The 23,905-nt window shown below is 32.1% G+C and overlaps 1 protein-coding gene across 20 annotated transcripts in view; it reads left to right on the top strand.

The window, feature by feature from the left end:
- The window catches only part of LOC114333727 (alaserpin), a 305,048-nt gene that overhangs the window by 176,859 nt on the left and 104,284 nt on the right, over positions 1 to 23,905 (top strand). For 2 of the 20 annotated variants that reach the window (XM_028283712.2, XM_028283706.2), the window contains one exon: positions 14,472 to 14,689. The exons of 14 other annotated variants lie outside the window; for them this stretch is intronic. In XM_028283712.2, the coding sequence (XP_028139513.1) occupies positions 14,472 to 14,596 (125 nt within the window). In that variant the 3' untranslated portion in view covers positions 14,597 to 14,689. Of the gene's footprint in view, positions 1 to 1,309; positions 1,562 to 5,628; positions 5,856 to 14,471; positions 14,690 to 14,758; positions 14,893 to 23,905 lie in introns of those variants that run through there. 4 more of the 20 variants (XM_028283696.2, XM_050642955.1, XM_050642956.1 and 1 more) reach the window with 3 other exon arrangements.

Here is a 23,905-nt window from a genome sequence, read left to right as displayed (position 1 = left end):
GTTCGTAGATTTCTCAGACAGGAAATCCTTCGCCTTCCTGGTCCTCGCTTTCCCTCTACTTTTCCCTGCAAGACCAGTTGCAACAGTCCATATCTCTCACTGTCTAAAACTTAATAGTACGTAAAACTAAACGTAATAATGTACGAAGTATATTTTAAAATATGAATTTCGCTCAAGAGTACCTTTATATTTCACAATATCGAAAAGTGTTATTAAGAAAAGTTATTTGGAATTAAAAATTATGTTACAATATGCAATTATCTTCTAATTGAAACAAATAAAAAATTTTAAAATTTTTCTCAAATTACGGATACCCTTGGATATCCTACGGATATCTTGTTTAAAAATAGAGGTGATTGCAATACACCATTTTAAAGTAAAGAAAATAAGCTTTTTTCTATTCCAGAATGTATATACCTAAATGTACAAGAAAAAAAGTCAGAATGAAAAATTTAAAAAATAATCATAAAAAATATCAAAAATCATTAAAAGTAAAACCTTGAAAAAGCATAACTTATTTAAAAATAGTCATACGACCTTATACAGTAGACCATTTTAAAGGTAATTGACTTCTCTTTATTCTAAATGTACTATTGCATATACCTAAAAGTGCGTAGAAAAAAGTTACAGAACAATGTTTGCGAAATAATGGGGAAAATAGCTCAAAAATTCTGTGAGCGGCAAACTTTGAAAAATCGTGTTTCGAAAACTATAAACTCTAGAGACTTCTAGCAAACGTCGTGTTAAAGAGGAAGGATGGAAGTTATTTTTGACTACAGCAATGCCTATACCTATATCCTTGTGGAAAAAAATTATGGGGCAAAAACAAAATTGCTTTCTTTCGTGTTTTTTTCTTGCTTTTCTTTTGAATGTATTTTTGCAAAAAAAATACTTTTGACTTTAAAATATGATATTTAGATAGTAAATTTATCCTGAAACAATTTTCCTGTAGAAGTGTTTGTACCAAAAGTGAATGGAACTCACCTTAATTCACCCTCTGCCTAGGAACTAATTCACCCCTTTCTCAAAAACGCACCCATTTAAATGGTAGCACTCCGCGGTTTTTTCAAATATAGAGGTCCGTTGACCATATGAGAGAATAAAATCCCGTTGACGTTGTAGTTCCTTTTAGCTCTCTTATTTTGTACATAATCAATAGCCTACTGTGTATGGGGTAATTTTAATTAAAGCACATTCAAATCCACGATATCACAGTTTTTCAGCTTTTGTAAGTACCGCAGACTTGGTTTTGGGTAAAGTGTATAATGATAATTTTGTATCATTGATGATATTTTTTAAAATTTTTTAGTTGGTGTAAACGTTGCTATTACCTCCGTTCATCACCAGCCTATTGTGCCATATGAATTTAAAGCCGACCATCCATTTTTCTTTTATATCAGGCAACATAACACGGATGTGACGCTATTTGCTGGACGATTTGTTTAAAATTGTCAATACATACCTAGTTGAAATTTTATTTATCAGAAGTAATCCATTTATCAAAAATAAGCTACTTTAGTAATTGTGCTAACTACGTTAAATATATTTAAATTGAATTTTACCTCTTAGTTATGTTTATTTTCCTTTTCTTCTAGTCAACAATAGTTCTGCCTCCATTATTATATCAGATTTTGTGATGCTGTTCCCTGTTCAGATCATGTTTTTCAAATTAACACAAAGTGTTCTAGAATGTGATTCTAAGCTCTCACTTACCTTTCTTAATTATTTTATCTTATGGGTTTATAAATTCTACTGATAATTTTGCAAATATAACCAACAATATGGAATACCGTATTTTTTTTGGCTTTTTCTATTTTTCTTGTACATTTTTGTTTCTTTTTTATATACTTTTTAAAAATACCTATCAGTCCCCATATTGTATTGGATTATTGTTATTGCGTCTCCTTCTCGATTTGTGACGTAACTTGGCACATTATATTTATCATATTTTTTTCTATTCTTCTTGTATGATGTCATTACCTCTTGAACTGTATATCAGTAGATATCTTTTCTGTTACTTTTCTTGCATCTCATTTTACTTGTTACCAGGTATCAATCATCTAGTGAGGGTATCATCTTGTGAGAGTTTTTGTTCTCGTTTCATGAGAGTGTCATGATAGTCCTACTGCAGATGTAGATATGTGAGTTTTCGGTTCCAAGTTTAGATGTTTGTACCCCCATATTGTATTGATAAGGCATCGACGCTTAATATAGAAACACACGAGCCACTCTGCAGCGCTACTGAGTGGCGCCACAAAGTGACTATTAGACAAGCTATTTTGTAGCACCGCCGACTAACGCTGCGAAGTGTCTCGTATGGCAGGGTTTGACGTTTAATGTAGTCAGTGAGAAAAAAATAGTCAGTTTCTTCAGTTCAACGATGATTTCAAACGAAGAAAGTCTCCTTCTAGTGCTTCTATTACAGCGTCGAAGTAAACGCCGTAGACACAGATCACTATGAATGCATCTGATTACATCGAAGAGATTATTAACTGGACAATACTCTACATTAATATTGAATTAAAAACAGACGCTGAAAAGTACTTCAATTACTGTAGAATATCCAAATGTACTTCGAAAAGCTTAGTTATTTTAAAGATCATATTGAAACAACCGTTACAAACATGAGCTGTAGTCCTGAGTTCTTCTATCCCAGATAGCCGGTACATTTTAAATCTTGATCAAAAACCTCTCGGAATCAAAAACGTCCAAACCACTTGTGGACACCACTAGTAGCGGCAACAGCCGACTGATCGCGACCGTGGCATGTCAGCGTCACTCGTCTGGATTAGCACATTTAATTTGCATAAGAACTTACGACTGGTCAGCGGAAGATACTCGGTGACACTACTTAACAGCAGTACATACTTATTCTTCTTCTTGAAGGAACTGCCTATCCGTTCCGGATGTTGGCGATCATCATGGCTATCTTGACTTTGTTAACCGCAGCGCGGAACAGTTCAGTGGTAGTGTAGTTATACCACTTTCGTAAATTTTGAAGCCAGGAAATGCGTCTTCTTCCCGGTCCGCTTTTACCATTTACCTACCCTTGGAGAATCAGTTGGAGAAGACTGTAACGTTCCTGATTTCTCATTACATGTCCTAGATATTCTAATTTTTTTATTTTGATGGTTATGAGAATTTCACACTCTTTCCTCAGTCTACGCAGGAATTCCACATTAGTAATTCCGTCAACCCAGGATATACGTAAGATGCGCCTATAACACCACATTTCGAAAGCTTAGAGTCGATTCATAGATGCAACAGTTAGTGTCCATGCTTCCATTCTGTAGAGCAGAACTGTGAATTTGTAGCATTTTAACAGACGGTATTTTGTTTTTAATGATATGTCTCGACTGCTGAAAATGGGTCTAATTCTAACGTATGTTGCTTTTGCTTTTATTATTCGCTGTTTAATTTCTGTCGAGTGATCCCATTGGCTATTTAAATTCGTGCCCAGATATGTATACTGCTTAACTCTTTCGATATTCTGTTGGTTGATTGTAAGTTGAGCGTTTAGTATTTTGTTGAGTTTTTTACTAATTCTCATAAAGTTGGTCTTCTTTATATTAAGAGCTAGTCCGTATCTGTTGCTGACTTCTGTTATACGATTTGTTAATATCTTTAAATCATTCAGATTATCGGCAAAAACTATGGTGTCATCTGCATATCAAATGTTACTTAACCATTCACCGTTTATTAATACTCCTTTCGCAGAACCGTCTAAAGCTTCGTTATATACTATGTATATACCCATTCAGAGTAAATATTGAATAGTAGTGGAGATACAATATACAGCCCTGTCGTACTCCTCGTTCTATTGCAACTTTATGAGTTAACTGGTCTTCTATTTTGATTTTGGCGGTTTAATTGTAATAAAATATTTTTGATGATTTCTTTCTGATAAGTACATACTGTAGTACATAATAATTTATTGACATTAGACAATCTGGTAAAGAAGTAAATACTAAATATGCGATTGCCACGTGACTCTTGTTTAGATCTATTAGTCTCTCTACTAATATGTAATTCTTATAACTTACCGTATAGGTTTTTGGTTTCTAAACATTTGATTTCGGTGAAAGGTGATGGTGTATAATTGTATAAGATAAACTGCAAATTCTATCTTACTGGAAACTATTGAACGATGGTAGGAATAAATTTTAGTTTCATTCCACAGTTTACACTTGCAACATATCTTTTTCTTTGACTCTTTACGAGAAGACGTTAACTATTTTCGGTACGAGATTTGATAGATTCTTTAGACCCTTGCGGCATGGAAACATTTAATTGCCTCACTTTTCAAGAAACAACTGATAACTAGTTACCTTTGGCTGATAACTGAACCGTGCGAATTTTACCAATTAATGATTATACTTAATAGAGACACAGGGGATAAGTAATGCAAACCTATGGTGTCGGTGTATGTTGATAAAAATAGATTAGTAAGTGGTTTATTTTGTGGACCACTGTGCAACATGTAGCAAAAATTTGGTGGTTAAAATTTCAATCCGCTGCCTGTGACGGAAAGAGGCACCACCATTATCTTACACGTATTTATTTTAAACTATAGACGTATTGTTGGAATAAAAGGTTATTCCTAATATCGTCCAATAGCTTCCAGTAAGCTAGGATTTGCAATTTACCTAATTCCAAGAGAAGACTGCTAATTGAATTCGTCTAGCGTGAGTGACAGAGTTACTACACTGTAGCACTATATACATACATCGGGATCACATTGACAGTCTTCAGACAATTTAACCCATTCGCTGACTATCGAAGAGGATGGAACTCGGCAGGTAGCCATTCTGTTGAACCAGCAGCAACTGAATAATGTAACCGTATCACTCGCTGGCGCGTGAACGGCACCTGACTAAAGTAACCAAATCACGCGCTGGTACGTGGTCGGCAGCGAATGGGCTAAACAATATTTTTCTTTTTGTTTATATTATTAAAATTTGGCAACACCGTAGCATATATTGTAGATTTCAAAACATAGTTTAGCTTTTCTGCACCTAGACCCAATAAATATTCTTTAGTAAGTTAAATTTACCTAATACATTTTAATCCTAGATTTCCCATGGTCATTATATGGAAATTTTATCTTTATCACGTGCGTTTTTTAATAGTGACTTTCTGTCCAGTTATGTCCAATCTTTTATATATTTTATTGTATTTAGACAGTAGCGTTTTATGCCTCCGTTTTCTTTTAATTTTTTCCTCGATTGTAAAATAAATATGTTAAAATTTCCTATTTTAATATTGGTGAGCTCCATAACCGTCTGTTCTTGTTACAAGATATTTAGCACTATTTTGAATATTGAAGGTTTATATTGGCAGACCTTTTTTATGTCTATTGTACATTTTCCAGTTCCATGAAATGAAATGAAGTAAATATCATGTTTATATATCAAATAGGGTGAAAATCCTATTATGCAGTTACGGTATGTACTTTGTGAGGTGCTTTTCTCTCTGCTATTTTTTTTAATAATATGACTATTGTGTGGAAAATAATTACCGAGTAAAATATCCAGATGCATGTAAAGCCACACCTTAATAGTAACAATTTAAGCACTGTATGTTATTTAAAAATAATTCAAATTTCAATACTTTGTTTAAACTTTTCAGTTGGGATCGACTTCTTTTCATTACATAGTATTGAAAGTGTTGAACAACACTTCAAAGCAGACCACCCCTTCTTGTTTTATATTAGAGAAAATGCTCATGGCAGTATACTTTTTGCTGGAAGATTTAATCAGTAGGACAATCTTAATAGTATTTTATAAGTACGAATATGTGTATAATAGTTTTTTTGTAGAGAGCGATTAAAACATTATATGATCAAACTATTTAAATGACTTTTATTATACTGTCCCTTGACTTGAACAGTTTCAATTTCCAACGGTTTTGCTACAATATTTATTTCATAAATAGCTGATAAAAGAAAACCCTTATAAGTTTTGTGGTAGTCAAATATACAGGTATGTCATTATCCAGTCGAACAATGAGGACAGAGAAAACAAAGAGTCTGACGTTGGATTGTCAAATTGTATGTATGATTAAAAATTACAAGAAGAAGAATATGCCAAAATATATTTGATTAACAAAAATCCGTAGCATAGAATCGGAAAAAACGTGGGGTGGTTTTTTATATTTTTTTATTAGCTCTAAAATAAACGATTGAAATAAATGATAGATAATAGAAAAGAAAATATAAAGGGAAATAGCTACAAGAGTCGAATTAGAAATTAATGGATAAAAAAGGAACTAAATAATGGAGCAATATTATGCCGAAAATAGCGCCAATTTATCGTTTAAAGAAAAAAGAAGACAACTTCACTATTACAAGATAAATATAAATTTACCAACCCTATTCATTCTTTCTTACTTACTAGAACAGAAGGAGGGAACTTAGATTATAAAATAAAAATCAACCTTGTTATAAATGAGTCGAATTTATTGACATAATATGTACTATAAACCGAAAGGAAATTATTGCACACCTGTTTCCATTTGCTGTCCATGAAAGAGGTGTCCAGACGTTACAAAATTAGTATATTATTCAACGAGCATGATGGCTGTTACTCACGATGATGAAGTTTACGACACGAGCCATAGGCGAGTGTCGTAATTTATCAGAGTGAGTAATAGCCATTACATGCGAGTAGAATACTATACTTTTTCTACGACATTTTTTTATTTGGATTAGTACAAAAATCTTATAATTATCAACTACTAACATTATTTAAAATCGAAAGATTTAATTTTTCATAAGAAAACATATTTTATATACCTAATTATGGCAACACTGTTAGAATCGAATAGTCATTAGTGTCATGGTATATAATGGCGGTGGCTTTTAAAAATAAGACATTTTATGGCAATTACATGACAAAAACCGTTTCCTCCCAATAAAAATATATTGTATAATAATACAATCAACAGTAAGTGAAACAGAATTCATTGATAAAAATTTCACATCCGTAAACCTTTTTACGGAATTAGTACAAATTGTTTGTGTTTACCTTTTAATAACGTCAATCTTAAAATGTCAAACGTTGAAATTTAAACGTGAAAAATGTACTGATCCATTATTATCTACAGTTAAAAATCCTTTAAACATTTTTCGAAGTTAATTGTTGATATAAATTACAATGACTATTTTATTAAATAAAGATTAAGTAATTTTATTTGCTAATAATAAGTATATTAAAAGTGTCATGCACCACTTGAATCTAACTTCAACCCGTGAATAATGACCCGTGAGTAACTTCAGCCAGTGAGTAATCAACTATTACTCACGGGTAAAGTAATGGGTGTTATTATCTATTCAAATATAGTGAATAAGGAGCATTTTATTAAACGGACGTAGAACAAAATATTTGGGTCATTCCATTTCAAATCACTCAATTTTGGAGCAAAAAAAATTTTGGACCTCCGATTTGTCTGAAAATTGGTATATAGCTTCTGCGGGACGTAAAAATAAGATATTTAAGGTCAAAAAATCTTCTTCTTCTTTTTTTCTCAAAATGTTATTTTATGCGATTTTACAATGATTTTGTGTTTATTTAAACAAATTTGCATTTTCTGTCGTAAAGTATCAATGAAACACATAATATTTTAATAGAAAGGACTCAAAAATGTCATTATATGGCATTATAACAAGTTATTTTGAATCAAAACAAGTTTTTGATCAAATTTTATAGTGTAAAAATCGTTAAAATACCGTTTTTTTCAGCCAAATCGATGATGATGTATTTTGGAAATGGAGGAAAATATAAAAAAACGGTATTTTAACGTTTTATACACTATAAAATTTGATCAAAAATTTGTTTTGATTCAAAATTTGTTATAGTGCCATATAATGACATTTTTGAGTCCTTTCTATTAAAATATTATGTTTTTCATTGATACTTTACGACAGAAAATGCAAATTTGTTTAAATAAACACAAAATAATTGTAAAATCGCATAAAATAACATTTTGAGAAAAAAAGAAGAAGAAGATTTTTTGACCTTAAATATCTTATTTTTACGTCCCGCAGAAGCTATATACCAATTTTCAGAAAAATCGGAGATCCAAAATTTTTTGCATGAGTGATTTGACATGGAATGTAAATTTACATTATAAGTATATAATACCTTTTGGTTTCAGCAAGCCTTATGCTGCCAATCACTTGGGATATCCTCGACACTGGCTATATCACAAACTTTCATTAAAAATTTTAACCTTTAAGTACCCGCGCCTCAAGTTATAACATAACTACACGCGTGGCGTAATTTATACGCCACAAGGAAATACACTTAAAAACAGCGAATTTGTTTATTTTTTTTTTGAAAAAATATACCTAGTTGTTTGTTATAAACCTTATTCGGCATCAGCGAATACTTGAAGTTCCTTCTCAGTAAGCCAACTGGGATTTATATCTAGAATCTGATTCCATGAAAAATAAAATTACTAAAAAAATTTTTTTAAATGTTTTTCTACATGAGAAAATGTATTGATTATGTATAAAGAAAAATATATTTTGTGCCATAATGACTGAAAAACAATTGAAATATGTACTTATATTACTACTTATATTACTATAGTCGTGGAGTATTTTGTCCACCACCGGAAACAACAAATAATAAACTGTAAATTACGATCTTCCGAGAACGCCGATTATAACGGAGCTAAAACCAATTGTAAAGCACATTCCAGTGATAGGTTAGATAGATAAACAAAGTCAAAAATTAAGTTTTTTTAAATATATTTGCAGTAGAATTCTTATATCTGGCGTACAAAATACGCCAGCACGTGTAGTTAAAGGTTAACATAAGTAACCTTAAATTGCTTAAAAAAAGCGTCTAATTACTTTTTACTTTAATCCATGACTGCTCACTATTTAGCTCCAAGTTACCTACAGTTACAAGTAGAAAAAATAACGGTCCCAGTGTCTGCTTTAAACGTTTTTAAAATCCTTTGAATTTTTGCATAACCTGGAATTTGTCTATCGGAATATCTCACGCAAATGAAGAGCTGACAGTGCTCACACTATTGACTGAATAATTTATTGACTTTTGCTGAACTGAGTATATTTCATTAACTTTATATCGCTTTTTAAGCAATAAGTTACAGACTAAAAATATTCACAATTCAAATATTGTTATAATTTAACTTCTTTACATTGCATCTTAATCATACCATCTAGGTTAACCTTCCGATGACCAACCTTTTTTTGTTACACGGATGACCAAGGGGGAAAAATGACCCCAGGTCAAAAATGTCAAAAATGACAGTTAACAAAAAAATGAAGTTTTTTTTATTTTTTATTTTTTTTATGGCATGGACTTTATGTCATTCAGCCAGTCACAACATGAGTATTAGTGTCATGTGTAGTGTGTATGTTGAGAAAGTGTTTTGTTACTTTGCAAAGTCGACGTCATTAGCGTAGAACTACTTGTAATTACACATAATAGACGGTATTTTACTAAACATCAACTTCAGAATATATTTTTTATTCGTAAAATATAGGGAATTTTTTTTATTTCAAAATATGACGATATCTAGAATGATATTAAAGTCAAATAAAAAAATAATGAGTTAAAAATTGAAAATACTTTTGAATTTAATAAAGAAAAACATAGGCTGGGGTCACAATTTCCCCCGCTTGGTTATCCGAAGGTTAATCAGGGAAGCAATAATTCAATACACATTTATTTATGAAAAAGTAGAACTTCATAGTGGTCTAATATCATTTACTAGTTTCTATCAAAACCCTTAAAAGACATTTTATGGTAATGACTAATATTAACACTTTTCATTTGAGCTCCAAATACCGATATTAATATCTTTTAATACACATTTATGCAACTTGCATTTGTTTGGGCTAAACTACTTGCAAGAACATTAACAGTACTTAAATATTTTCTATCTGTCTATGTGTATTATAGCCTCTAGCATGAGTGTATTATGTATTATATATATATATATATATATATATATATATATATATATATATATATATATATATATATATATGTTACACTGTAGATACACTTATATACACTGTAGATTTATATACATCGGGATCACAATATGACAGCCTTCAGACAATAATCTAGATATTATTTTTTGTTTTATATTTAGAGGCTCTTTAAATTATTAAAATTTGCTAACATCGTTTATCTGTTCTGCACCTAGACCGAACCATTAGTTTAATACATTTATCTTCTTCTTCTTCTTCAGGTGTCATCTCCGCTACGGAGGTTGGCAATCATCATAGCTATTTTAATTTTTGAGGCAGTAGCTCTAAATAGCTGTTTTGAGCTGAATCCAAACCATTTTCTCAGGTTCTTCAGCTACAAAATTCGTCTTATTCCAATGCTTCTTCTGCCATTTATCTTCCCTTGAATTATGAGTCGCTTTATACATTAACCTAATACATTTGAACCTTAGATTTCCCATTGTAATTATATGGAAAATTGATCTTTATTACGTGCGAATTTTAAGAGTCCCACGCATCAGTTTGCGGTTCCCCTCAAATCCAAACGGCTTAAGGGAGCCAGCACACTAGGCAACTAGCCCGATCAAAGAACACACAATTTTTCGAAAACCTCCAAAAAGTAAAGGAAGGATGATTATTTGGGAATAGGTAGTTGAGATTGTCTATTATTATATAGGAAAAAGTTTACGTAGTGGAGGGCACTAATCATTCAAAGGAGAAAAAGTCACTTTACTCCCACGTTATACATATTATTTTTCCACCTACCTCAAATAACAAGTCATTTTGTCATTTTTAAATAATTTATTTATGTAACTAACAAAATTTATTAGAGACCTATAACTAACAAGTAGGTACAGTAGAACTGTCAACTGTCAAATATAAAAAATTACAAGGAAAAAATTTTCCTGTGGTTGGCTGTATACCATGTAATACAAAAAACAGTAAAATCCTCTATAAAAGGTATATTTAAAAACCCTCAAAAGGGCCACATCAACATCACATAACTAGTTTTCGACTGGTTTACCAGTCATCATCAGTGCTTACGTGCAATGTACATGCTAACCACCAAGATAGTATTTAACAAAAATATGTGGGTCAAAGCTCAGTAAAAGAAGTCCGTCAAGGAAACATTGATTTAAAAAGCTACATTAAGTATGGATGTTTAAAATATTTAGCTAATCTGCCCCAGGTAACAACTGAGCTGTGGATTTAACTTGTTTACATGTTGAAAGTATGACGGCAAGTATGACTTGCCGTCATACTTTTAACAAGTAAACATACTTTTTAAGTCATACTTGCCGTCATACTTTCAACATGTAAACAAGTCAAATCCACAGCTCAGATGTTACCTGGGGCAGACTAGCTAAATATTTTAAACATCCATACTTAATGTAGTTTTTTAAATCAATGTTTCCTTGACGGATTTCTTTTACTGGGCTTTGACCCACATATTTTTGTTAAATACTATCTTTGTGGTTAGCATGTACATTGCACGTAAGCACTGATGATGACTGGTAAACCAGTCAAAAACTAGTTGATTTTGATGTGGCCCTTTTGAGGATTTCAAATATACCTTTTATACAGGATTTTACTGTTTTTTGTCAAGCATTTTAACGTTTATTTATAAAACACCCTGTATTTTGCAGAATGGTAAAAAACAGTAAATTGTTGTTTTGATTTAACAATGTTTACATTAATAATTTGACTTGTATTTGACAGTTGACAGCTATATTTTACCTACTTGTTAGTTTTAGTTTTTATAAATTTTGTTGGTTAGTTACATAAATAAATTAAGTAAAAATGAAAAATGACTTGTTATTAATTTGAGGAAGGTGGAAAAACCATATGTATAACATGGGAGTAAAGTGCCTTTTCCTCCCTTGAATGATTACTGAGTAAACTTCCTTAACACAGGGGAGTTCGTTAAGGGGGGCCCGAAAAAAAATCTATTCTTAAAAAAATTCGAAATTGTCAGATTAAGAGAAGGTAAGTTAAGTACATGCAAAAGAGTGTATACTTCAAAATCTGACGATTTGAGCCGGGCGTAAGGAAATGGGCGAGTCCCAAAGTTTCACAAGAAAAAAGCGAATATTTCGCGAAATGAATGACAGATCGAAAAACTAAGAAATATATGCTCAATATTTTTTAAAAATCTATCGAATGATACCAAACACGACTTCCCACGGAGAGGGGTGGTGGGTAAATTTAGTATTTTAAATACGAATCCCGCGATATTTCGCGAAATGAACATCAGATCGAAAAACTGTGAAATACACTTATTTAATATTTTTGAAAAATCTATCGAATGGCACCAAAAACGACCCCCCACGGAGGTGGGGTGGGGGTTACTTTAAAATCTTAAAGAGGAGCCCCCATTTTTTATTGCAGATTTAAATTCCTTACGTAAAAATAAATAACTTTTATTCGAAACATTTTTTCGAGTTATTGATAGATGACGTTATAATCGGAACAAACGATTGTTGGAAATTGAAAATTAAATTAAAAAATGGCAAGCGCCCACTAAAATGGAAAACTTTACGTAACTTTTTTTGGTTTTAGGACCTACTCTTCACAACCCAATAGGTCCCCATAACGCTCGAGTGACTGCATATTTAGCATACTTTACTCCCCTACTATTATGTTTAAAGTTTATTAAAAAGGCTTATCGATTTTAGAAATTCTATCAAATTCGCTGTGTATTTAGGTTCTCCTAATAGTTGTTTTAATGTTTTTGGAATATGATGATGTACTCTTTCGACTGCATTATGTGGGACAGTCAGTCAATCAAGATGTGCCTCACAGTCACTTTACAGTTACAAATAAAACACACTGGTTCCTCTTCTCTTTTCAATAGATGTTCGTGAGTTGCAGCCAGAGACATGTAAACCGTAGACAAGGTATACTGAGCAAAAAAGCGTAAAGCGCGGCAGTCGATCGGTGGTCTATCTATCTCTTTTTACTAAGCCAAACCGCGCATATGACGGACAAAGATGGCTAGACCACTCAAAATGAATATTGACCAATAACGTCCTTGATATCGGCGTTACACCTCGATGCACAGAGCGGCCCATAGCTAGCCTAATCTACTGGTTATTATATCTATGCTTGCAGCCGTGTGTCCTAATCTGAGGCGTGATATTACGGCTTGATGTAGTCGTTTTGGAGGCCAGAAGTTCCAGGGAAGGACGGATCATAATATTTCCACCAATTTGGTGTTGCTTGTGATCCAAACATCATGAAGTTTTGCTTTTAGGTATGGTTTTAAATCCAAATGCACCGTTAGATTTTCCACTGATGAGGCTGTACTGGTTACTGCAGACCTAGCTAGACTATCTGCGTTTTCTTTACCATCTATTCCAATGTGTGAGGGTACCCAGAAAAAGTCCTAGGTACTGTCAAATTGTTTTGGTATATATGGTATACAATTAATTTAATCTGTTGTAATGTTGGATGAGAGGGATAAACCTGAAAAATTGATGTCAGGCAGCTAAGAGAATCAGATATAAGAGATTTGGGAAGTTTCTTTTCTAGAATAAAGATTAGGGGCTTAATTTTATGGCAAATAGTTCTGCTGTAAGAATACTTGTCTCAGGGGACAGTTTATAGATGGGATGTTCATGCGATGTCAAAAACCATGCTCCTACCAAAAGTGAGTTTTAAAGAAACCAAGAAACCATGCTCATACCTAAAACCAAGAAAGTGAGTTTTAAAGAAATTGGAAATCATAATATTTTTGTGATATGCTGTAAGTTTAAGGTTGCAAAGCGGAGGGGGAATAACCCAAGGAAACATTAATTTATTTCACAGGTAGGATAAATAGAAGGTAGTTCAATATTAAAATCTAATAAGTATCTATTTTCTCGGTTCATAGAAACGTACAAGACCCCTATTCCTTTTTGATATACTTCCTGGATTTTAATAATGGTTAGCTCCATACAGTTATTTTCTTTTAACGAGACGTTTGGCAGGATTTCAAATATCGAAGGTTTCTTGTGGCAGACTTTTTCAATTATATTGTACCTACATTTTCCTGTTCTATGAAATCTGATGAAGTAAACATAATGTTTATATATCAAATGGGGTAAATTTCCTATTATCCAGAGGTAGTGTGGTTTGTCAGGTGTTGTTCCTTCGCTGAATTAACAATATAGGAGATATGAAATATTATTTTGATTGAATTTTATATTGCATTTTACGAAAACCTTTTACCGCGTATACATCATGTGAATACCCTCCATATTTCTGTGTATAACTATATGATATATTTGCGTTAATCAAGTAAAAATTTATGTGTGATTGGTAGGTGTGTTCTAAAACTTTTCTTAAATTAGGTAGGTATACATAAACCCTTTTGTCGAAAAATATTTGGCGAGTATAATATCCAGATGTATATAAAGCTGCTACTCAAGACTGATAAATTAAATATTGTATCCTATTAATGAAAACATCATTTTAATTTTAATACTTTGTTTAAACGTTTTAGTTGCTATCATTCCTACGTCACTACATAGAATTAACCACTACTTCCAAGCAGACCACCCATTCTTGTTCTATGTTAGAGAGAATACTCATGGCAGTATGCTTTTTGCTGGAAGATTTAATCAGTAGGACAAATTAAATTAGACTGATAATGTCACATAAATATATGTACAGTAGTTTTGTTGTAGATAGCAATTAAAACATTATATCTGGTTAAACTAGTTAACTGAGTTTCATTACATCGACACCCCCATCGAACAAGGTTGTAACTCAAGTTACATCTTTTTTCAGATTTCAAGACAGGCGAATTCAGCAAAAAATTGCGCACACATCAATATAAACGACATAGTTTAATTCTCAATAGTTTGGCTAATACTCCATTGAAAAAGTTGTATTTTAACTTCTACTAACGTCTGCCATTTTAGCGTAAAAAAGGCAGTAACACTGGATACTCCCTATGTTAAATATTTACTTTCTTTGTACTTCACGATTAATAAGGTTTTTTAATGAGTTACAACTTTATTGCACGCATGTTTAATTTATAAATTATTCAAACATAATATGGTGGATCTCATAAGTCAATTTATGGAAATAAAAGTAAAAAAGGATTTACAGACTTTTTTTCCTTTTTGATAGTTGTAGTGGACAAAATAAATATAGAATATTGTTTGCTACCTACTTATATATAGTGAAAAAGTTTAATATTAACACTACACATGTATTTTTTGAAATAGCACATTCACAAAACAAGAGTGATTCAATGCATGCCCTTATAGAAAAACGGAAAAAACATTAAGTCGTATATGCTCCACACCAATGAATAACCATGAAACGATATGTCAAAGCATCAGGCAAGCCTAAATCCGTAACTGAAATAAATCAGACGCAAATTCTAAATTTTAACCTATTTAAGGACACATATGTTAATTTTGAGGTAGATATTAATAGTAAAAGAGTAAAGTAATAAAGTAAAATGATATAAAATTTTAATATTTACAGATAGGCAATAAAAATGCGAAAAATTTGAGATATTTTATACCATGTTTTTTTTCATAGTGATAGAATATTTATTATGGTATAGTTAGACCCAAACCCAGACATCCAAAGTGAAAGTTATCCTCCAACACCAAATTGTTCTATATGGTCCACATAATGTTCAGAAAAAAGTCACACCATTTTGAGCGTCGGGTTTTGGGGGGGGGGGAGAGGGGGAGAAATCTGCAAATTCGTAGTTTTTTAGGTTTTTCGTCAATATTTCTAAAACTAAGCTGTTTAGCATGCACAACCTTCTACACAAAATTGTTCTACATTAAATTTGAAATAAAAAAGGCCCTATCCATAACCCTTCTAAAATGAACGGTTCCAAAGTTACGGAGGTAGTATAGTATAATTGGTCCAAAAAAAGGCCTAATCCAGACATCCAAAGTAAAAGTTTTCCTTCAACATCAAATTGTTCTATATGGTCCACATATTGTTCAGTAAAAAGTTACACCATTTTAAGGGTCCGGTTTGGGGGGAGCTGGGGGAGAAGTCGGTAAATTAGTAGTTTCTTTACGTTTTTCGTCAGTATTTCTAAAACTTTGCTTTACCGTAAGGAATGTTCTATAAAAAATGTTCTACATAAAATTTAAAACAAAGAATGTTCTATACATAATTGTTATAAAATCAATGGTTCCAGAGTTACGGAGGGTGAAAAGTGGAGGTTTTCCATACTTTTTATATTCACCGATTTCTCCCCCCTCTCCCCCCAAACCCAAGGCTCAAAATGGTGTGACTTTTTCCTGAACATTATGTGGACCATATAGAACATTTCGGTGTTGGAGAATAACTTTCACTTTGGATGTCTGGGTTTTTGGTATAGTTCTATCATAAAAATATTGCCCAAAAAATATAAAAAGTATCGAAAACCTCGAGCTTTCGCCCTCCGTAACTCGGGAACCGTTAATTTTATAACAATTACGTATAGAACATTTTTTGTTTTAAATTTCATGTAGAACATTTTTGTGTATAACATTATTTACGCTAAAGCACAGTTTTAGAAATATTGACGAAAAACTTAAAAAACCTACTAATTTACCTACTTCTCTCCCATCTCCCTCCCAAACCGGACGCTCAAAATGGTGTAACTTTTTACTGAACAATATGTGGACCATATAGAACATTTTGGTGTTGGAGGAAAACTTTTACTTTGGATGTTTGGGTTAGGCCTTTTTTTGGACCAGTTATACTATACTACCTCCATAACTTTGGAACCATTCATTTTAGAAAAATTATGCATAGGGCCTTTTTTATTTCAAATTTAATGTAGAACAATTTTGTATAGAAGGTTGTTTATGCTAAACCGCATAGTTCTAGAAATATTGGCGAGAAACTTAAAAAACTACGAATTTACCGAGTTCTCCTTCCTCTCCCCCCCCCCCCCCCCCCAAACTCGACGCTCAAAATGGTGTGACTTTTTTCTGGACATTGTGTGGACCATATAGAACAATTTGGTGTTGAAGGATAACTTTCACTTTGGATGTCTGGGTTATGCCATCTTTTGGAGCAACTACTCGTATACTATACTAATTATTGTTATGGTAAAATTTATAATTTCCAATTAAAATTGTGTAAACTGTGAGTTCATATTTTGTTTAAACATACCAACAAAACTAATTTTCTCCTATAATAAAGCTATATTGCAAATAACTCAAAAGATAAAACCGGTATAATTTGACTTGAACTGTCAAATGCGGTAAGCAGGATTGCTATTTTATTTTTTAATCAAAAGTTTTTCTGGTTTAAAAATTATAATTTTTCGATTTTTTGAAAGTTCAACCGGGTTTACCTCGAAAACTATGCATCATACGAAAAAACTTGTAAGATCATTTTTTACTTAGAATGACCCAAGAAATATAAAAAAATGTTTTGTTTTGTGAAAAACGCTGTTATGTAATTCCTCAAGTTCTTTGTTTATAACACTCGAATCGATATCCGGATCAACTGTTACCCAAAAAATTCATGTTCTACGGGTCAAAATACATAAAAGGAACGTGGGTAAGTCCATCTGAATAAAGGAGGCCGTTGTACCCCCCTGGCGACAGAACTATAATCTATGCATATTACATAGATCTTGTCGTAGGCAGAACCTGTAATTCCAAGGATATGTTCTATAATTTTGAAGTGATACAACAGTTCTCTTACCTGAAAAGCACTGTGAAAGTTACGAAAAGATTATTCTGAAGAAATGAAATGACTGCAGTGTAACAAAAATAAAATCCACAGACAACCGGGGGTATCGAAGTCAGCACTTGTCGCGCGATTGTTTGGTCGCGAAGATTAAACACATTGTTTCAAATATAAGTCAATCCATTTACGACTAAAAATAATCACGGATTGACTTGTATTTGAAACAATGTGTTCAATCTTCGCGACAAAACAATCGCGCGACTACAAATCGCAAATGGAGTCCAAACTGAAGCCGTGTATTGGAGAGACAAAGCAGTCCATTACATTAGACGGTGGGGTAGAAATAAAACACGGTGATGAATACAAATACCTGGTAATGACGATTACCCAAAATGGAACACTCGATTCTGCTATAAAAGACAGAAATATACAAGGTAGAACAGCCATATCCATGACGAACGACATCCTCAGGGAACAAAAAATATCTAAAGCGAAAAAACAGTTCATACACAATACCATACTTAAAAGAGTAATCACATATGACAGTGAAGTTTGGCCACTGAAACAATGAACAGAGATAATGTTACCATTAACAGAAATGAACTTCTGAAGAAGAGCAGCAGGCAAAACAAAAAGAGATAGGATACCAAATTAGAGAATACGAGAAATGATGGCAGTCCACATAGAACAAATTGATGACACAAAAACAAAAAAAAAAAACTAATACGGTACGAGGAAAACGTACCATAAAGTACCATACCTAAAGAGTTGAGACTTCTGAGCTTCACTGATGAGGCATAAGGATGCTGAAATAGCTATATGAGATGGTGCTCCAACTCTGAATCAAATATAAACAAAACCTGCCTTGATCTTTTTTATCTTTTTTAATATGGTACGGTCATGTACCGAGAATTCCAGGTGACAGGGACATGATTTCTAAACAGATTTTGGCGTAGGCACCACAAGGGAGAAGGTAAAGAGGAAGACCGAGAAGAAGCTGGAGAGAGGGACTCCAGGTCTATGGTTAGACAGAGAAGAATGGCGGTTAGGAGTCGAAGGGCGTCGGAGATCGCTGTAAACCGATAGTAGTAGCAGTATATCCACAGGGATAACAGATAGCAAAGAGGGTTGCAAGTTCAGCTACATACTCAATATCTTTCTATATGTTTTTATACAGTTTTAAAAGGGGGAGGAAATGGTAATCTTTTAATTCAAACTGAGAGGTCTTAGGTTATTTAATTAGACATATATGTCAAAGGATGCTTAATTACTTTTAATTAAGCTAGGTAACTTCGAAAAGAATCCTGCCATGTCATTTTGGCAGAAAGTTTTATCAGCTGATACAAGTAGTGCTGCCGACAACTCTATTTCTAATGACGATGATGATGACTGAATAAAAGTATTAGAAGTTGTTTTCTCTAACATTACTAATTGTAAAGTATAAATCAATACAAAATTTTTTTGAATTATCCAATATTTGAGTTTATTAATTAAAATTTACACGATATTAATCATATTAAATAGCTTTATAAAAATGTGTTGAATTGAGGAAAGGCTTAGGACTTTTGTCCATCTATGAAAGATCGAGAATATAATTTGTCAAACATTAGACCTCTTCCCACAGTTGTAGCTTAGTTACTTTTTTTTCAAAATATAATTATATGATTTCTATATTTCGTCATTTCATGGATTTAAGACATTTTGAAAATAAGCTATTGGATTATTTATTATCTATCTTCATCCTTTTTAAGTGGCGGAGATTGGAAGTCATAATGTCCGTTCTGAATGCAAAACAACTGCTCTAAAGAATGTGTTGTTCTTCAACAATACCTATCTTTTTTAAGTTTAACATAATATTCCTATTTCCCACACATCTGCCCTCTACCACCACCACTTTACACCACTTTTTATTTTCAAACGCCATTTCAGCGACGGAGATCGGCAATCATCATAACTATTCAAACTTTAGAGACGGCTGCTCTGAAAAGTTCAATTGATATACATCCGTAGGTAGGTACTAGCCCGGGAGGTACTGTCAAATTTAACCGGAGCATTTTAGCATGGCTGTTTTCTTTTTATTCAGTTATGTGTTCCAAAGCTTATTAACAAATCATGTGTCAGCTGGCCCAAAACCGGGGATTTTAGGCAAGAAAAGGTAAAATGTGAAACTTGATGGAAAAACGCTACAGCTTATATGTCACTTATATATCTGACTTACGTGACACACGTGACTTACGTGTATAATAGCCAAGAATACCTAGCTACTGCCTTTCACCCAGAGGGCTCGGGATCAAATCCTGGCCCTGAAAATGTTTTTGTTTTTAAAATTGACATTTTGATTTAAAAATTGATTACTTTTGGATAATACCACGTTTTTATTATTTATACGACACAATATAAAAAAGTCTGTATGTCTTTTATAGAATCGTAAACTTTGCATTTGATCATATATTATATTCAGCTGACGCTTTTTTCTTACAATCTAAAATTCATAAATTAATGATTTATACTTTTTAGTCTTTGCCAAACTACATAGTTCAAGAATATTTTTTTATTATTAACTAGCTGACCCGGCAAACTTCGTACCGCCTAACTAAAGGCAGAACTAAAAAATAAGGTTTAAAAGTTAAATACTTAAAAATTACCTACCAGAAAGCCAAAAAATACTAAAAAATATTGCGTATACTTTCTCTAATAAACAATATTGTTTTTGTGGTGTCTGCGTAAATAATAATTGCTTAGATTGGTCGTATTAACTCAGAAACCTTCCCGGATTCATGTACAACAACTTTGCTTGAGGTCGTCATAAGTATGATCAAAAAATGCATAATTTACGATTTGATAAGGGGCATACAGACAAACATTCATTTTTATATATTATAGAGAACAAGGAAATATTTAGATTAATAAGGGGTTGGTGATAGAAAAGTGGAAAATTAGGGTGCAAAAAAATAAAAAAGAACGTTGGGGTGGGGGGCAACACCCTTTTTCACTTAGATTGGTCGTACTAACTAAAGAAGCTTTAGGGGATTATGTAAAACAAATTTGCTTATTAAGGAGCTCAATCATAATAATATTATATTATCATATTATATGATCAAATGCATAATTTACGATTCTATAAAAGAAATGCAGACTTTCTTATATTGTGTCGTATAAATGAAAAAAACGTAGTATAATCAAAAAATAATTATTTTTCAAATCAAAATGTCAATTTTAAAAACAAAAAAGATTTTCAGGGCCAAGATTTGTACCCGAGTCGTCTGGGTGAAAGCCAGTAGCTAGGTATTCTTGGCTATTATACACGTAAGTCCCGGAGATAAACATTTGACATAATATAAGTTGTAGCGTTTTTTCATCAAGTTTCACATTTTACCTTTTCTTGTCTAAAATCCCCGGTTTTGAGCCAGCTGACACATCATTTGTTAATAAGCTTTGGAACACCTAACTAAATAAAAAGAAAATAGCCTTGCTAAAATGCTCCGGTTAAATTTGACACTACCTCCCGGGCTATACCGTTCTCTCCGGTTGCGCATTTTAATATGTGCTATTTGATTACTAGTCGAGGAAATGAAGCATTTTGGCTCGCAATTTTTTCGTCCAGCATGGATTTACTTGAAATTTTCACATAAGGTAGGGAATAGAATAGATTGGGGGTGGTTGCCACCCCATCTCGGGGGCGGGAATTTTTTATTACATTTTAACTATGTAACTCGATGTAAAAAGTGATTATAATAAAAAAATGTTTTTTACATTTTCTTCGTAAAACTAATATTTTTCGAGTTATTCGCGCTTGAAAGTAACAGTTTTTCGATGAAAAAATCGATTTTTTTAGAAGTTTTTGGAGAATATCTCGAAAAATATGCATTTAATCAAAAAAACTGTAGATATCAAAATTGTATCTTTTAGTAACACAAACCAAATTATTTTTCTGCAATATCGCTAAGACCGATACAAACCGAGATACGGCATGTCAAATGTTAGCGTTTTTCGTCAAATGCATAATTTGAAATATTCAAAGTAAAATAACGGAAAAACTTTGCATTTTTCGAGTAAAACTTAAATAATCTTTTTTGAAGCATGTATTTATACCTTTCAAAAAAAATAATAAAAAGTTCCTAGTTTGAAAATTAAGCGACGTATGATCAAAATAAGGTCGGTACCTGCTTTTCCCTATGAAAAAATCAGTGCAAACAACCATCTAACTACCCTCCTGACTAAAAATTGGTCTTCACCTTTCTGCAATTCCTTTTATATTTGTATTATCAATACATCCAAGAAGTTTGACCTATTTAAAAGGCCTAATTTTAGAAAAATTGGAGTTTAAGGAAAAATTAATTTTTTGGAATTTCCCATTTTTAACCTTTTATTTCAAAATATCTCCGAAAATACTAGAGATACGAAAAAAATGATAGACTACTAAATTGTAGCTTCTTTAATAACTAAAATTGTCTTGTGCATAGATTTTCATTACAGTAAACAGTTAGCGAGATATATCTGTTTAAAACCTCTATTTACGAGCAAACATCCCCTTATTCGAGCCCTTTAAACCCACCCTAATTAAAAACTGAGGGATTTTACGGAATTTAGCTTACACAGTCTTATAACTCTTCAAAAATCCTATAAAGTTATTTTTGAAAAAACTTTTCACTGCCAAAAATGAAGGAGCTATGTTTATAAAACGAATTTTTTTTTCGAAAAATTCGGATAGTCCGCTTATGGATAATTTTCAATGTATGTATAATACCACAGAACCGGTTCTGGAAGATGTACTGGAAGATGACTAAAAAACTATGTGTATTTGTATTTGTACATATTTGTAAATTCGTATTTTTGTGTAAATAAATGTTTTTTTTTTTTGAGTGAATTTGATGGCCTTGGCCGAGCCAATTAGCCAGACATTTTGTTATTTTAAAAACAAACAAATTTGATTTTTCAATCAGAGGAATTTTTCTGTATTTCTAACTCTAAATACATAACAAACTAACATTATTATCTACAATTATTATCTAAATAATACTCTGTTTTGGTTGTTCATTTTTTTTTGTAAATTTTTATTTTTTTTTTTTGTATTTTTTTTGCATTTTTTTTATTTTGTTAATTTGTTTTTTTTTATTAATTTTTTTATTGTTATTTTTTATAAATTGTTTTTTTTACTACGCTAAGACGTAAACCCGATTCATCCTCGCGGAGGTTTACATCTTCTTAGTTTTTTTTGCATTTTTTATTTTTTTTGTTTTTTTTTGCATTTTTATTTTTTTTTTGTTTTTTTTTCTTTTCTTTTTCTCTTTTTTTTGTTCTTTTCTTTTTTCAATTATAATATACAATAATTACTTAAATCTACAGGATTTAAAACAAAATAACAACAAATCAAACATGTTTGTTTTGTTTTAACAAACATGCCTGCTTTGTTTTAACAAATTTCTTAAATACAGGGTAAATTTTATTGCTACAATCTCTATTTACAATTTTTGATATGTTCGTAAATTGTTTTTAATATATTAATCTCTTCAGAAAAAATCAAATTGTTCAGGTAGACGGGAAGTGGAATTTTTAATATATTAAGATTATCATAAAATTTGTTTATATTTACTGATTGATGTGAACATTCGAGGAGAATATGTAGTAGATTACCTTCTTTTCCACACTCACAGTTAGGTGACTCTGTGAGACCCAGACTGTACATATGAAGGGGGGTAAGAGCATGATTACATCTCAATCTATTTATAACTCTTATGAAATGGCGATTTGATACAGAATGAAACCATCTTTTAATGGGAATTTCAGGTCGCATTTGTTTGTAATTACTACCAGTTCTCGTGTTTCGATAATACCTTTGCCAATTTTCTTTTTGGTGTCGTCTACTAATAATATCAATATCCGAAATGGGTAGTAAGTTCATGGGAAGTTCTTCGCCTATTTCTAGGGCGGATTTGACTAGCCTGTCTACTATTTCGTTACCCCTAATGCCTGCGTGTCCCTTTATCCATGATATAATGATGTTTTTTCCTAAATTTGCAATTTTATTATAAAGAGTCATAATTTCCAGTTCTATATGATTGAGTTGTTGGTACTTATGTACGTTAGTTAGTCTATCAACGACACTCCTACTGTCTGTAAATATTATGCAGCTATAGGGTTCGTTACTAAATATGTGTCTTAAAGCAAAAAGTATCGCTATCATTTCAGCGGTGTATATCGATGATTCACACGGCAATTTGAATAATTTTTTAAATCCACTTTGAATATTGATTATTGCACATCCTACTT

The sequence above is a fragment of the Diabrotica virgifera genome, chromosome 2, assembly GCF_917563875.1.
Source record: "Diabrotica virgifera virgifera chromosome 2, PGI_DIABVI_V3a".
Lineage (NCBI taxonomy): Eukaryota > Metazoa > Arthropoda > Insecta > Coleoptera > Chrysomelidae > Diabrotica > Diabrotica virgifera.
The sequence above is the reverse complement of the archived record's forward strand: the minus strand, read 5'-3'. Positions and strand labels throughout refer to the sequence as shown.